The sequence below is a fragment of the Micromesistius poutassou genome, assembly GCF_964030765.1.
Source record: "Micromesistius poutassou genome assembly, chromosome: 24".
Taxonomy (NCBI): domain Eukaryota; kingdom Metazoa; phylum Chordata; class Actinopteri; order Gadiformes; family Gadidae; genus Micromesistius; species Micromesistius poutassou.
The window spans coordinates 7796866-7813013 of record NC_140294.1 but is presented as its reverse complement, the minus strand read 5'-3'; the positions used below and the strand labels follow the sequence as shown (position 1 = coordinate 7813013).

Genomic DNA, 16148 nt, shown 5'->3' with positions numbered 1-16148 from the left:
CCCATGGTTCTGGTTTGAGCTGAGAAACGCTGCAAAGAGCTCCTCTCCATCCTCCACAACACCGAAGGCAGATTCAAGCTGAGTGACATAAGCGCTAGGAGGTGAGGAGATTCCAAGGGGTTTCACAACGTCAGTAGCTGGATTCAGCAGGCTTTCAAGGATTTTCCTTACCTTGTGCGTATCACTAAAGGAAGGATCGTCAAGAAGGAGGTCAACCTGGGTGCGCCAGGTGTCATAGTCAACCTCACCGTTAGGCTTTGGCATGCGACCAGAGAAGATGCGCAGACGGACAGGCATGGGTGATGAAGTTCTTGAGTCACTTCGGATGACATGCTCCACGATCACTCTTTGGATCTGAGGTGGGTTAATGACATTCTCATCAATGTGAACTGGGCTCACTGGCACACTAGCAGGTACATTAGGAACATATATGGGTTCTGCAGGTTCACTTTGGTTATCATTGTCAGGTGTGTTATCATTTTGTGTTGTATCCTGGTTCCCTAATAACTCACTTGTGAGTACACTTAAGAAGCCTGCTTTGCCACTACCCGCGACTAGCTTTAGTTCACTCAGGTATCTGCGGCCTAACTCCCTACCCATCTCTTCTTGACAGACATCCCTAATGGTTCTCACAGACCATTTTAGGGAAGGATCTTTGGGACTTGGTAAGGTGCCTAAGATAATGGGGTCTATTCTAGAGATGGACCGGTCAGACGCGTACTCAATCAGGGCTCTACCCTTTGGGTGTTCTAACTCATCTGGGATCCGGACAATTTTTGAGACTTCCCCATTAGCTCCAAAAACATCAGCTATTTCTACATCTGAGTAATCTCCCTCAATGCCCGTTACCAAGAGGGAGCTCTGACCATCAACGTCAAACTGGTTACAAATATCCATAACTAACTGGAAGAACAAACAACTGATGGGACAAATTATTAGCATACAACGTGTGTAACGTGGATAGAAGGTCAGGTTGCTACTTAAAACCAATCTCCTGGCTGGCTCGCCACTTTATGTAACCTTCCGGTGACCCCTTGAGACGGGGTATCTATAACTTTCTATATTTCTATATAACGTTCTATATCTAAATTTGATCAGGTTACTTGAGATTCTAGGTTCACATCCGATTGATAAGGAGTTTGGTTTGTAGCCTAATACACATAGGATTAATGAGACCTCCAACCCACACAACGACACAAGACCACGACTTGAGAGAATAACATATGTATTTTAAAGAAAAGACTTTCAAGGAAATATATTGCATTCGTTCTAACAGTGTTCAACTTACAATATAACCTAACTGTTACGTCAGTTTTAGTTTGTCTTGGGCCCAAGAACTAAAAGAAAAACTAGAGAAAACCTGAGTACTCAGAATAAAAACGTTACAAAATAAAATAATCCGGTTTTGGTTCCTTAATGTCGTCGTTCCTACCCCTCCTGGATTTGAGCACAATGTCCACGTAACCGATGTCCGACGGGAGACGACGGCATCCAGGAATAGCGATGGTGGTGGAAGCCGTTGAACAATCGACTTGAAACAGTTGTCTCTCGTACAAAAAAAAAGAAAAAAAAAGAACCAGCGTGCAATACGGACTTTAAGTATTCTTTTGAAAAAAAAAAACGTCCGGAGCTCTACCCACAGGATTCCTCCCGAACCACCTGTAGCTTTCAATACTACCTTCTAAAACTACCGAAACACACCTGTCTCGCAACACCGTATCCTGCGTGTCATCGGCTCTCCGTGCATATGCTTACGATGCGTTCAAGGGGCATCGTAAAACGCAGTACTAAAATAAAACAACTAAAATCACTTGGGTTACATTTGCATTTTAGGTTTGAGGTGAAAGATGGTAAAGAATGTGCACCCCTTTACCCTTTAGTTGTTTTTTTACTCTACTCTAAAACTTTACAGATTTAATGATCAAACAGTTAAGTTCCACATCAGAGGACGTTGAAAATATTTACCTCCAGAAAAGTAATAGTTCCCACACGTGTGTGTGTGTGTGTGTGTGTGTGTGTGTGTGTGTGTGTGTGTAGGTTGTCTGGCTGCCTGGTCACACAGGAAGGCTGTGCTTCTCTGGCCTCAGCTCTGAGCTCCAACCCCTCCCATCTGAGAGAGCTGGACCTGAGTACCAATGATCTGCAGGATTCAGGAGTGAAGCTGCTCTCTGCTGGACTGGGGAGTCCACACTGTACACTGGAAACTCTCAGGTCAGTTTTACTCAATGGTCAAACACTTACAGAGGGGGGGAGGGACAGAGGGCGGGATGACACATGTGCACGAGTACACAAGAAAAAAAAAATCATCCTTGCTGCGAAGCGGTTTTCTATTTAAGCAATAGATCACGACAGGCTGTGAAATGTTCTCATTATACCACAGTTAAGGGGCGTTGTCCGTCCCTCCACTGCACGTCAGGACGGACAACGCCCCTTAACTGTGGTATAATGAGAACATTTCACTGACTGAAGTGATCTATTGCTTTTATAAAACGGTTACGTAAGTATGGCGAAATGAAAGTCATAGACACCCTCAATTTTGAAAAAGCGAGCTTCATAGCTCGGTTCGCCGGCAATTTAGCCTACTATCGAGTTCACTCACCGTGTGCCTATTGCTTTACAACATTTCCACCCTCTCCATCAATCAACATATTTTTAGGATTCAGTGAACTATGCTATTGCTTTTATATATAAATAAACAACAGTTCAAGTTAGGCGTGGAGTGATACTGAACTCTATAAACTGAACGGGTGTCATAGCTGTGTGTATACGCTCATTATACAACAGTTGGGAACCAATCAGATCACTTGATTTAAGCCACCCGTTTTCTATTATCTCTCATATCACTGTGGGGGGAGTTGGCATATTGGCGCCCCCTCCGGCTGCAGGCGCCCTGCTCGCTGAGAAGGTGCCGTCAGAGAAGCTGTATGAGAAGTAGTGGTGGCTCGTTCACGAACGAATCAGTTTGAACGAAGGACTCTTTAAAACGAACCAACCAACCTGATTCGCCGCTCTCGTTCGTCGTCGTTCGTCTCGTTCATTCTCCGAGGCTCGACTCCCAGCTCCACCCACTAGTCGCTGAGTCGCGCTGACTCGCGAGTCGCCGTTCGTTCACTGAATGTGTTTAGCGGTGAAGACTCGAGGACTGAGAAGTCACGAGAGTCAGCCGGGCAACAACATCCCGATTCCGAACATGAAGCACTCCTCAGCTAAAAGGAACTTAGTTAATGTTGTGTTGATTGATGACCGTTTGCACCATTGCACGATCGTGATAAGTTTGAGAATGAGAACGAGGGAGGAGCCGAGTCTGACCGACTCAGTGACTGAGAATCATGATTCACCGCTACCGGAAATGCGAACGAACGAATGAACGAACGAACGACTCTTCTTGGCGAACTGACCGACGCGAACTGATTCATTCAAACGAATCATGAAATCCACCACTAGTGAGAAGGGGAAAGGGGAGGGGGGGGGACAGTTCACCTCTGGGTCTCCATAACGGACAAGGGGGGGACGGGGGTCCACTGTTAGGGGATTGAAATCCTTATTGCGGCCTGCAGGGTTATGTGATCAACATACGGAGGAACGCGGTCGCTGAGCTGCCCCAACATGAGACGTTAAACTCAGCTAGAACCGCCGCCCACCACGTCCACCATCATCCAAAACGTGATGTCAACAGACCAACAATAGTCTGAAAGCCTACAGAGACTACAGATAGTTAATGTGACGATCACGTTATTAAAAATAGACTTGGAGCAATGATTTACAAACTATCTTTTTGGGAGCATGCTTTTGCAAGTAGTTCGCCGCCCCTCCTGCCCATATGGACGGCCCGGTACAGAGCAACACTCTAATGGAATGAGTGGCTCAAGTCAGGCACACCTCGAATTTCTTGCAATTGAGAGGGGGGGGGGGGGGGGGGGGGTCGCTCGGAGGGGGTCTCGCCCGGGGTGTAATTCAATGTAGAACCGCCACTGCCTACCATCCATCTGTGTCCATTCATGTGAACAGATTCACTCACTTTAAAAAGGTTTAAGTTAATGTTTTGAATGCATAGGGGGCAGTGCTTCATTTGAGCCGGAACACGCCGGAACATGTTCCAGCACCTCCTGGGTCACTGAAAAATGAATCGCCTAAATGAAAAAAAACAATTACTGTTTGTGTGTTGAATGTGGTTTTCTGTCTAGTTAGTCTTTATTCCCCGTTGAAGTTCCACTAAAATCTAGTGTTTTCATTTTAGGTTTGAGGTGAAAGATGGTAAAGAATGTGCACCCCTTTACCCTTTAGTTGTTTTTTACTCTACTCTAAAACTTTACAGTTTTAATGATCAAACAGTTAAGTTCCACATCAGAGGACGTTGAAAAGATTTACCTCCAGAAAAGTAATAGTTCCCACACGTGTGTGTGTGTGTGTGTGTGTGTGTGTGTGTGTGTGTGTGTGTGTGTGTGTGTGTGTGTGTGTGTGTGTGTGTGTGTGTGTGTGTGTGTAGGTTGTCTGGCTGCCTGGTCACACAGGAAGGCTGTGCTTCTCTGGCCTCAGCTCTGAGCTCCAACCCCTCCCATCTGAGAGAGCTGGACCTGAGTACCAATGATCTGCAGGATTCAGGAGTGAAGCTGCTCTCTGCTGGACTGGGGAGTCCACACTGTACACTGGAAACTCTCAGGTCAGTTTTACTCAACGGTCAAACACTTACAGAGGGGGGGGGGAGGGACAGAGGGTGGGATGACACATGTGCACGAGTACACAAGAAAAAAATAATCATCCTTGCTGCGAAGCGGTTTTCTATTTAAGCAATAGATCACGACAGGCTGTGAAATGTTCTCATTATACCACAGTTAAGGGGCGTTGTCCGTCCCTCCGCTGCACGTCGGGACGGACAACGCCCCTTAACTGTGGTATAATGAGAACATTTCACTGACTGAAGTGATCTATTGCTTTTATAAAACGGTTATGTAAGTATGGCGAAATGAAAGTCATAGACCCCCTCAATTTTGAAAAAGCGAGCTTGGTAGCTCGGTTCGCCGGCAATTTAGCCTACTGTCGAGTTCACTCACCGTGTGCCTATTGCTTTACAACATTTCCACCCTCTCCATCAATCAACATATTTTTAGGATTCAGTGAACTATGCTATTGCTTTTATATATAAATAAACAACAGTTCAAGTTAGGCGCGGAGTGATACTGAACTCTGTAAACTGAACGGGTGTCATAGCTGTGTGTATACGCTCATTATACAACAGTTGGGAACCAATCAGATCACTTGATTTAAGCCACCCGTTTTCTATTATCTCTCATATCACTGTGGGGGGAGTTGGCATATTGGCGCCCCCTCCGGCTGCAGGCGCCCTGCTCGCTGAGAAGGTGCCGTCAGAGAAGCTGTATGAGAAGTAGTGGTGGCTCGTTCACGAACTAATCAGTTTGAACGAACAACTCTTTAAAACAAACAAACCAACCTGATTCGCCGCTCTCGTTCGTCGTCGTTCGTCTCGTTCGTTCTCCGAGACTCGACTCCCAGCTCCACCCACTAGTCGCTGAGTCGCGCTGACTCGCCGTTCGTTCACTGACTGTGTTTAGCGGTGAAGACTCGAGGACTGAGAAGTCACCAGAGTCAGCCGGGCAACAACATCCCGATTCCGAACATGAAGCGCTCCTCAGCTAAAAGGAACGTAGTTAATGTTGTGTTGATTGATGACCGTTTGCACCATTGCACGATCGTGATTCGTTTGAGAATGAGAACGAGGGAGGAGCCGAGTCTGACCGACTCAGTGACTGAGAATCATGATTCACCGCTACCGGAAATGCGAACGAACGAACAAACGAATGAACGACTCTTCTTGGCGAACTGACCGACGCGAACTGATTCATTCAAACGAATCATGAAATCCACCACTAGTGAGAAGGGGAAGGGGGAGGGGGGGGGGACAGTTCACCTCTGGGTCTCCGTAACGGACAAGGGGGGGATGGGGGTCCACTGTTAGCGGATTGAAATCCTTATTGCAGCCTGCAGGGTTATGTGATCAACATACGGAGGAACGCGGTCGCTGAGCTGCCCCAACATGAGACGTTGAACTCAGCTAGAACCGCCGCCCACCACGTCCACCATCATCCAAAACGTGATGTCAACAGACCAACAATAGTCTGAAAGCCTACAGAGACTATAGATAGTTAATGTGACGATCACGTTATTAAAAATAGACTTGGAGCAATGATTTACAAACTATCTTTTTGGGAGCATGCTTTTGCAAGTAGTTCGCCGCCCCTCCTGCCCATATGGACGGCCCGGTACAGAGCAACACTCTAATGGAATGAGTGGCTCAAGTCAGGCACACCTCGAATTTCTTGCAATTGAGAGGGGGGGGGGGGGGGGGTCGCTCGGAGGGGGTCTCGCCCGGGGTGTAATTCAATGTAGAACCGCCACTGCCTACCATCCATCTGTGTCCATTCATGTGAACAGATTCACTCACTTTAAAAAGGTTTAAGTTAATGTTTTGAATGCATAGGGGGCAGTGCTTCATTTGAGCCGGAACACGCCGGAACATGTTCCAGCACCTCCTGGGTCACTGAAAAATGAATCGCCTAAATGAAAAAAAACAATTACTGTTGGTGTGTTGAGTGTGGTTTTCTGTCTAGTTAGTCTTTATTCCCCGTTGAAGTTCCACTAAAATCTAGTGTTTTCATTTTAGGTTTGAGGTGAAAGATGGTAAAGAATGTGCACCCCTTTACCCTTTAGTTGTTTTTTTACTCTACTCTAAAACTTTACAGATTTAATGATCAAACAGTTAAGTTCCACATCAGAGGACGTTGAAAAGATTTACCTCCAGAAAAGTAATAGGTCACACACACGTGTGTGTGTGTGTGTGTGTGTGTGTGTGTGTGTGTGTGTGTGTGTGTGTGTGTGTGTGTGTGTGTGTGTGTGTGTGTGTGTGTGTGTGTGTGTGTAGGTTGTCTGGCTGCCTGGTCACACAGGAAGGCTGTGCTTCTCTGGCCTCAGCTCTGAGCTCCAACCCCTCCCATCTGAGAGAGCTGGACCTGAGTACCAATGATCTGCAGGATTCAGGAGTGAAGCTGCTCTCTGCTGGACTGGGGAGTCCACACTGTACACTGGAAACTCTCAGGTCAGTTTTACTCAACGGTCAAACACTTACAGAGGGGGGGGGGAGGGACAGAGGGTGGGATGACACATGTGCACGAGTACACAAGAAAAAAATAATCATCCTTGCTGCGAAGCGGTTTTCTATTTAAGCAATAGATCACGACAGGCTGTGAAATGTTCTCATTATACCACAGTTAAGGGGCGTTGTCCGTCCCTCCGCTGCACGTCGGGACGGACAACGCCCCTTAACTGTGGTATAATGAGAACATTTCACTGACTGAAGTGATCTATTGCTTTTATAAAACGGTTATGTAAGTATGGCGAAATGAAAGTCATAGACCCCCTCAATTTTGAAAAAGCGAGCTTGGTAGCTCGGTTCGCCGGCAATTTAGCCTACTATCGAGTTCACTCACCGTGTGCCTATTGCTTTACAACATTTCCACCCTCTCCATCAATCAACATATTTTTAGGATTCAGTGAACTATGCTATTGCTTTTATATATAAATAAACAACAGTTCAAGTTAGGCGCGGAGTGATACTGAACTCTGTAAACTGAACGGGTGTCATAGCTGTGTGTATACGCTCATTATACAACAGTTGGGAACCAATCAGATCACTTGATTTAAGCCACCCGTTTTCTATTATCTCTCATATCACTGTGGGGGGAGTTGGCATATTGGCGCCCCCTCCGGCTGCAGGCGCCCTGCTCGCTGAGAAGGTGCCGTCAGAGAAGCTGTATGAGAAGTAGTGGTGGCTCGTTCACGAACTAATCAGTTTGAACGAACAACTCTTTAAAACAAACAAACCAACCTGATTCGCCGCTCTCGTTCGTCGTCGTTCGTCTCGTTCGTTCTCCGAGACTCGACTCCCAGCTCCACCCACTAGTCGCTGAGTCGCGCTGACTCGCCGTTCGTTCACTGACTGTGTTTAGCGGTGAAGACTCGAGGACTGAGAAGTCACCAGAGTCAGCCGGGCAACAACATCCCGATTCCGAACATGAAGCGCTCCTCAGCTAAAAGGAACGTAGTTAATGTTGTGTTGATTGATGACCGTTTGCACCATTGCACGATCGTGATTCGTTTGAACGAGAACGAGGGAGGAGCCGAGTCTGACCGACTCAGTGACTGAGAATCATGATTCACCGCTACCGGAAATGCGAACGAACGAACAAACGAATGAACGACTCTTCTTGGCGAACTGACCGACGCGAACTGATTCATTCAAACGAATCATGAAATCCACCACTAGTGAGAAGGGGAAGGGGGAGGGGGGGGGGACAGTTCACCTCTGGGTCTCCGTAACGGACAAGGGGGGGATGGGGGTCCACTGTTAGCGGATTGAAATCCTTATTGCAGCCTGCAGGGTTATGTGATCAACATACGGAGGAACGCGGTCGCTGAGCTGCCCCAACATGAGACGTTGAACTCAGCTAGAACCGCCGCCCACCACGTCCACCATCATCCAAAACGTGATGTCAACAGACCAACAATAGTCTGAAAGCCTACAGAGACTATAGATAGTTAATGTGACGATCACGTTATTAAAAATAGACTTGGAGCAATGATTTACAAACTATCTTTTTGGGAGCATGCTTTTGCAAGTAGTTCGCCGCCCCTCCTGCCCATATGGACGGCCCGGTACAGAGCAACACTCTAATGGAATGAGTGGCTCAAGTCAGGCACACCTCGAATTTCTTGCAATTGAGAGGGGGGGGGGGGGGGGGGGGCGCTCGGAGGGGGTCTCGCCCGGGGTGTAATTCAATGTAGAACCGCCACTGCCTACCATCCATCTGTGTCCATTCATGTGAACAGATTCACTCACTTTAAAAAGGTTTAAGTTAATGTTTTGAATGCATAGGGGGCAGTGCTTCATTTGAGCCGGAACACGCCGGAACATGTTCCAGCACCTCCTGGGTCACTGAAAAATGAATCGCCTAAATGAAAAAAAACAATTACTGTTGGTGTGTTGAGTGTGGTTTTCTGTCTAGTTAGTCTTTATTCCCCGTTGAAGTTCCACTAAAATCTAGTGTTTGCATTTTAGGTTTGAGGTGAAAGATGGTAAAGAATGTGCACCCCTTTACCCTTTAGTTGTTTTTTTACTCTACTCTAAAACTTTACAGATTTAATGATCAAACAGTTAAGTTCCACATCAGAGGACGTTGAAAAGATTTACCTCCAGAAAAGTAATAGGTCACACACACGTGTGTGTGTGTGTGTGTGTGTGTGTGTGTGTGTGTGTGTGTGTGTGTGTGTGTGTGTGTGTGTGTGTGTGCAGGTTGTCTGGCTGCCTGGTCACACAGGAAGGCTGTGCTTCTCTGGCCTCAGCTCTGAGCTCCAACCCCTCCCATCTGAGAGAGCTGGACCTGAGCTACAATCACCCAGGAGACTCTGGAGCTGCGCTGCTCTCTGCTGGACTGGAGGATCCACGCTGGAGACTGGACACTCTCAGGTATGGAGAGGACAGCTCTCCACTCGGGGACAAAGTCTCCTACAGGGATTCAAGCCGCTGCTAGATGAAGCGGTTTGAAAAGGCAGCTGTCACTCATGTTGTGTAGAACGTGATGAGACAGCAGATGATGAAGGTGAATGTTTCAACATGCTGCTCTCACTTTGTTCCCCCCCCAGTGTGGAGCACGGTGGAGTGTGGAGGCTGAAACCAGCTCTAAAGAAGTGTAAGTGTCTGTTTGATTCATCACAACACACACTCACTATTGGGATGGAAAGTCCATCCACACAGCAGGAGGTGACGTCCGCTCATTCACATGTGGACTTGTGTATCCGTATGTGTAGCTATGTTTGCCTGTGTTGATGTGTGTCTAGTATGTTTGTGTAGGTGTGTGTACGTATGTGTACATCTCTGTACTGTATGTATGGACCAGTTCTATGGTACCAACAGTTAGTTTCCAGCCTGTATATGAGCTCAGCTGGTTCAGTCTGTTGTTTACACAGGTGGATCACAATGGATGTGTATTGGAACCTTTCAAAGTCGAATATCTTGAAAAGTATGTAGAGTATAGCTTAGATATTACAGAGGATTAATCAGCTCATCGTGGTGAACGTTTTGATGTATAATATGTGTATGTTGTGTAAATATTGCGGGAGTAGATTCAGTGTATACATTTTTCATTGTTTTGACTGGGACAACCACTCACACACACATGGGATTTACATTTACGTTTAACTTAAAACATCTTATAAACAATATGCACTACTATTTCTAAAGCTATAGCACACTAGTCCACTATAGTAGCTATCATCTGATATGATTTAGTCTTTCTATGTAAATTTTTGTAGAGAAGATGAACGTGAAACAGGAAGAACAGTACTAGTGATGATGATGATGATGAAGATGCAGAAGGGTTCAGTAGCTCATCATGTCTTGTTCTCCGTCAGATGCCTGTGAACTCACACTGGACCCAAACACAGCCCACAGACGACTCTCTCTGTCTGAGGACAACAGAAAGGTGACGCTGGTCGGAGAGGACCAGTCGTATCCGGATCACCCAGAGAGATTTGACTCCTGGCCCCAGGTGTTGTGTAGAGAGGCTCTGACTGGCCGCTGTTACTGGGAGGTAGAGAGGAAAGGACGTGTTTCTATAGCAGTGACATACAGAGGAATCACAAGGAGAGGAGGGGGTTATGACAGCCTGCTTGGAGGGAACAACGAGTCCTGGAGTCTTTATTGTGATGATGATCGTTACTCTGCCGTGTACAACGGTAGAGGGACAGACATACGTCTCCCCCCCCCTGGCTCTACCAGAGTAGGAGTGTATCTGGACCGGCCTGCTGGCACTCTGTCCTTCTACAGAGTGTCCCCAGGTGGAGGAGGGTCCTCAGACACACTGACACACATCCACACCTTCAGGACCTCCTTCACCCAGGAGGACCTCCTCCCTGGGTTTGGGTTCTCTGGGTGTTCTCCATCTTTAGGTTCCTCAGCTTCTCTGTGTGAGTTATAGTCTCTCGCTCTCTCTCTCCTCATCCCTCTGTCTGAGGACACACGTGAACACAAACACGCATATATGAACACACACTCATATATGAACACACACTCATATATGAACACACACACTTGCATTTATTAACAGACACGCACGCATATATTAACACACGTACATATAATAACACACACACACACACATACACACGCATAAACACACACACATAAACGCACACACACATGCATATATAAACCCACAAATATACAGACACACACACAGTAACACGCGCACACACAGACACGTATAAACACACTCGCTCACGCACACACGTGTACGTTTTTCTTGGGCTTCTGAAAGTTGATCTTGATAAACCCTGAAAGGAAGAGACTTTAAGATCTTACATAAGGTTAACTAAGCAGGTTTTACAAAGACTATTTCTAACATCAAATGTATTTTAAATATTGATCGATGGCTAATCTAAACATGTTTATATTACAATATTTTGTATATTTTCAGACATTAACAGTTTCATACAAAAGGGCTCTGATAGATTATTTTAATAAGCCAAATATGGAACCTGATTTAAAGCAGATTTAATATTATATTCATAATGCAAGCGGTCTGGGAAAGGCTATTGATCATGTTGTGATGACTTTAAACTGAGTATTGATTCCTTGTGTTCTGTTGGGAACAACACAGCAGAACATGTTCAGTTATTAAAGATATGTGCACACCTGTTTATGATTAGTAATGTCTGCTGCTTCTATTGTTTGAGTCCTTGTGTTTATTGTGTATGTAACTGGTTAATAAAGCATAATGGTGATAAACAACAGTGGAGCCACTGAATGTTCTCATGTGTTCAGCAGAGGATCAGTTCACACTTTAAGGTCGGGGGTTCACTGAATAAAAAGCACAACAGAGGCTTCGTCTACACAGCATTAATAATCAGGATACCAGCAAGTGCATTTCCACATCAGACTCATACGCCCGATGCAGAACATGGAGAGAGTTCTAGAAGCGAGCCGACAGGAAACAGACCCCGGCTGCTGGCGTCTCTCCAGAGACGAGCCTTGCAGGCTGGTTGATGCACCGCCTCCCCGTCTAACAGGACCCTGAGCCTCCATGTTGAAGCACACAGAGGTGTGTGTTTGAGGAGCTGGTGCTGAGCTGCAGAGGAGGAACCTCTCCTTCTCTGGGTGCGTGTGAGAGGGCCCATGCAGGCCACCGTACCACAGAGTCAGACCAGGACCTGTTTCATGAAGGTCATCAGTCACACCACGAGGTGACCCTCTGTGTTTGTGATTCTAGGGCAGGGGTGGGCAACAGTTTTAGTCTGAGGGCCACAGTTACTTTGGCAAAGTAAGCGGAGGGCCACACTTTGGACGATTGCAATTAAACATAGTTACACGATTAAATGGGACAAATTAATTAAGTGCAAATTATGTATTAGCTACTTTACAGTTGCCTCGACTTTGCCAGCCTATTTCAAGGCCTCACATTTATTTTTGCTAAGCCTATCTGACCTTGGCTACTCCAAGGTTACAATAACTGGATTTACTTTCAAGGATTGATTTACTACACTACCCTGCATATTGTTCAACTGTCATTCATACCAGCTGTAGCTCTTCAAGATAGATAACTATTAACAAAACTGTAAATGTATGTGTGCAGGTCACATTAACATACAGACTTAAGGCAGACTTGGAATTATCAAATTGAATTGAGGCTACCAGAGGGAGACCTTCATCACTGAATCACCATCACTGCCTATCCAGCTGATTTCAGTTGTGATAATTCATTTTTTTGTAATTTCTTTCACATATTTAATTTAAATATTTTATGAAATAGAACACAATTTAAGTGCAGATCAACTTCATCACACTTATGTCAGTTTGAAAGATATAAAAGGGCAACATGGAAGTCAACTTTTCTCTTTTTTTGCTGCACTCATTTTGACATTGTTAATGCCGCCCAGCCGTTTTGAATTTGTTACTTTGAGGCAGGCGCATAGCCACATAAGGGCCAGTGCCACTATGACAGACAGCTGGCCCACCCTATCAGAAGGAGGCGCAGAGCCACATAAGGGCCAGTGCCACTATGACAGACAGCTGGCCCACCCTATCAGAAGTTGAAATTCAAGGAATGAAAAAAAAAAAAAATCTAATCTAGAACACTCCGGGAGCTCCGGCGGGCGTCCTGGAGCTCTTTATCTAAATAATATAAGATAATATAATATATAGATATCTCTATAATATAATATATAATATCACTGCCAAAAGCTGTGTGCGCCTCCGGGTGATATGTGAGTATATGAATCGTAACGACTGCGTCGGGTTCTCCGTCTCTGGTTCTTCCACTTCCACATCAATCTAAAGTTCAGACTGAACTGCGACACGGAGGAGAAAGGGATTCCCTCCAAATTGCGAGTGCATCGTGGGGGCCGGATTGAAGCCCTATGCGGGCCGGATTCGGCCCATGGGCCGTATGATGCCCATGTCTGTTCTAGGGCAAGGCATGACGATAAAGAAGGATTCATTATTAGGATATTTAAATCCCTGCCTGCAGTGTCGTCTGCGGCCACTAGGGGGTTCAGTGAGCCCCTGAACCGACGCAAACTGCGCCTCTGGTGTTCAGCAGATGATTCTACTTCCTGTTTCTTCAGTCGAGGTCCTCAGCAGATGTTTCTCCAGAGCTCAATACATGCACCTGATAGTGACACATCGTCATGGAGGTCTGTCTTAACTCCACAATAGACAATAGGCCACTTCATCTAAATCACAGGCTCCATGTCAACTGTAGCTGCGATAGGAACCATAAACACACTTTATTACTGCCTGCTTTCAGAGGGTCTCCTGATGAGGAGCAACGAATACAAAGGTGATGATGACTTCTCTCCTCGCTGCCTCCACAAACTAGTGCTGCTGAGCTGAAGGGAACCTTTCCTCCGGACCCTGATGGACCCCTCCACGCTCTCTCTGGAGGGCGCTCAGCCCCCTGGTCCCTGGTCTCCATGGTAACCACAGGTACAACGGCCGCTTAACGCAGCGAGCGGTGTGAGCAGCCAGGTGAATATGTCTGGTGAGGGTGATCCCGGACGGTTACCACGCCGATAAATAACCTAATCTCTGCTGTCGGACTGGGAGCTACGGAGTATGTAAGAGGGAGGGGGGATTCATATCTCACGTCCTGATAGTTTCATATAGGCTGCTGTGTGTGCGTGCGTGCGTGTGTGCGTGCGTGCGTGCGTGCGTGCGTGTGTGCGTGCGTGCGTGTGTGTGTGTGGAAGAAGAAATGGAAACCCTTCAGAGACCAGAGGAGAGGAGAGAGGAGAGGACCACAACAAGTGGAGCGGAGGGTTGCAGAAGAGGAGGTGGAAGAACACGGGAATCCTCTCTTCCACGGAGCCTCATGTGCAGCAGAGGAGCACTCCTTCAACATGGAGGAGGAGACAGAGAGAGGCACCTGGTAGACCTCATCATTCACCAGTCCACACGCCTATTCACTGCAATGGATTCAACAAACTGTTCTTTGCCTTGCTATGGATCTTTCTGTTTCCTGTTGAGCCTGGAATGGAGCTGACACCATCAGCTCAGGAGACTGACACCACCAGGAGACTGACACCACCAGGAGACTGACACCACCAGGAGACTGACACCACCACCTCAGGAGACTGACACCATCACCTCAGGAGACTGACACCACCACCTCAGGAGACTGACACCATCACCTCAGGAGACTGACACCACCAGGAGACTGACACCACCTCAGGAGACTGACACCACCAGGAGACTGACACCACCACCTCAGGAGACTGACACCACCAGGAGACTGACACCACCAGGAGACTGACACCACCAGGAGACTGACACCACCAGGAGACTGACACCACCACCTCAGGAGACTGACACCACCTCAGGAGACTGACACCACCAGGAGACTGACACCACCACCTCAGGAGACTGACACCACCACCTCAGGAGACTGACACCACCAGGAGACTGACACCACCAGGAGACTGACACCACCAGGAGACTGACACCACCAGGAGACTGACACCACCACCTCAGGAGACTGACACCAGACACAGACACAAGACAGACTTAACATGAATGTACTCCACACGTTTACTTTCCTGCATTTGAACCTTTTAGCTTCATGCATTGAGCTAAGTGAACTGGTTACAATCGTTTCCACACGGTATGTCAGACAGGAGCCTCTCCCTGAGGCCATGGGGACTGAAGGAGAAGAGGAGATGCCAGGACCCCTGAACCAGCACACTCTAGCGGTCCGAGAGACCCCCTCAGCACACACTAAAGGGCTCAACCTCCACCGCTGCAGCCACCAGAAGGATGGCCACCGTCCACCTCAGCTGACTGAACAGCAGCAGCGCCTCCTCTGGGTTCTAGACCAGCCTAATAACGGATCAACAGTTTCCTCTGAGCCTCGTACCAGCATCCAGAGGCTGGACCATGAATCAAAGGCTACAGTCTGCATCGGCTTTCACAAACTGATGCATGACGCAGAATTGTTTAAGTCCCCAAATCCTGCTCCATGCAGTTGTTTGTGAATAGGTTATATATAGTATTCCAAAGACTATCAATGTTTTAATGTTTTGATGTCAGGTTATATTTTTTGTAACTTGACAAAATAATTAAATAAACCTTGTTCCATTAATTATTGCTATTATTATTATTGTTATTATTGACAAGTTGAACATTTGTTATGTTTTGTTAACATAATTGAATTAAATATAAGTATTTAAAATATGTAGCTAGATTGTATGTAGAAAATGTAGAAAATATATAGTAAATTTCTCCCAATTATTCTTTATAAATTATTTATAATTATTAATTACATTTTCACAATGAATTTTCAATGTTAGGTGCAGTTAGTTTTATTCTGTAATTTACCTTGGCTAATGTCAACTTAAACTCCTGTAATGAATTGCAAATACGCCATGCATATTATTTAACAATATTCACGTAATCCACCTATGTTAATATATTATACAACATCAATATTGCTACTAAGTATTTTAATTGTATTAACTATGTGTACCGACTGCCCCCTACAGGCCATTATCAGCTCCTACAACTCAACTACATTTAAAAAGTGAAC

At 46.3% G+C, this 16148-nt stretch overlaps 1 protein-coding gene across 1 annotated transcript in view; it reads left to right on the top strand.

Annotated features, from left to right (window-relative positions):
- Positions 1-11877, top strand: part of LOC311369509 (NACHT, LRR and PYD domains-containing protein 12-like) — a gene marked incomplete at its 5' end in the record, with an annotated part of 68138 nt that extends 56261 nt beyond the window's left edge. Inside the window, 3 exons of the mRNA XM_084487696.1 lie at positions 9365-9538; positions 9715-9761; positions 10483-11877. Coding sequence (XP_084343822.1) covers positions 9365-9538; positions 9715-9761; positions 10483-11048 — 787 coding nt within the window. The 3' untranslated portion in view covers positions 11049-11877. The remainder of the gene's footprint in view (positions 1-9364; positions 9539-9714; positions 9762-10482) is intronic.
- Between the last annotated feature and the right edge of the window lie 4271 nt (positions 11878-16148).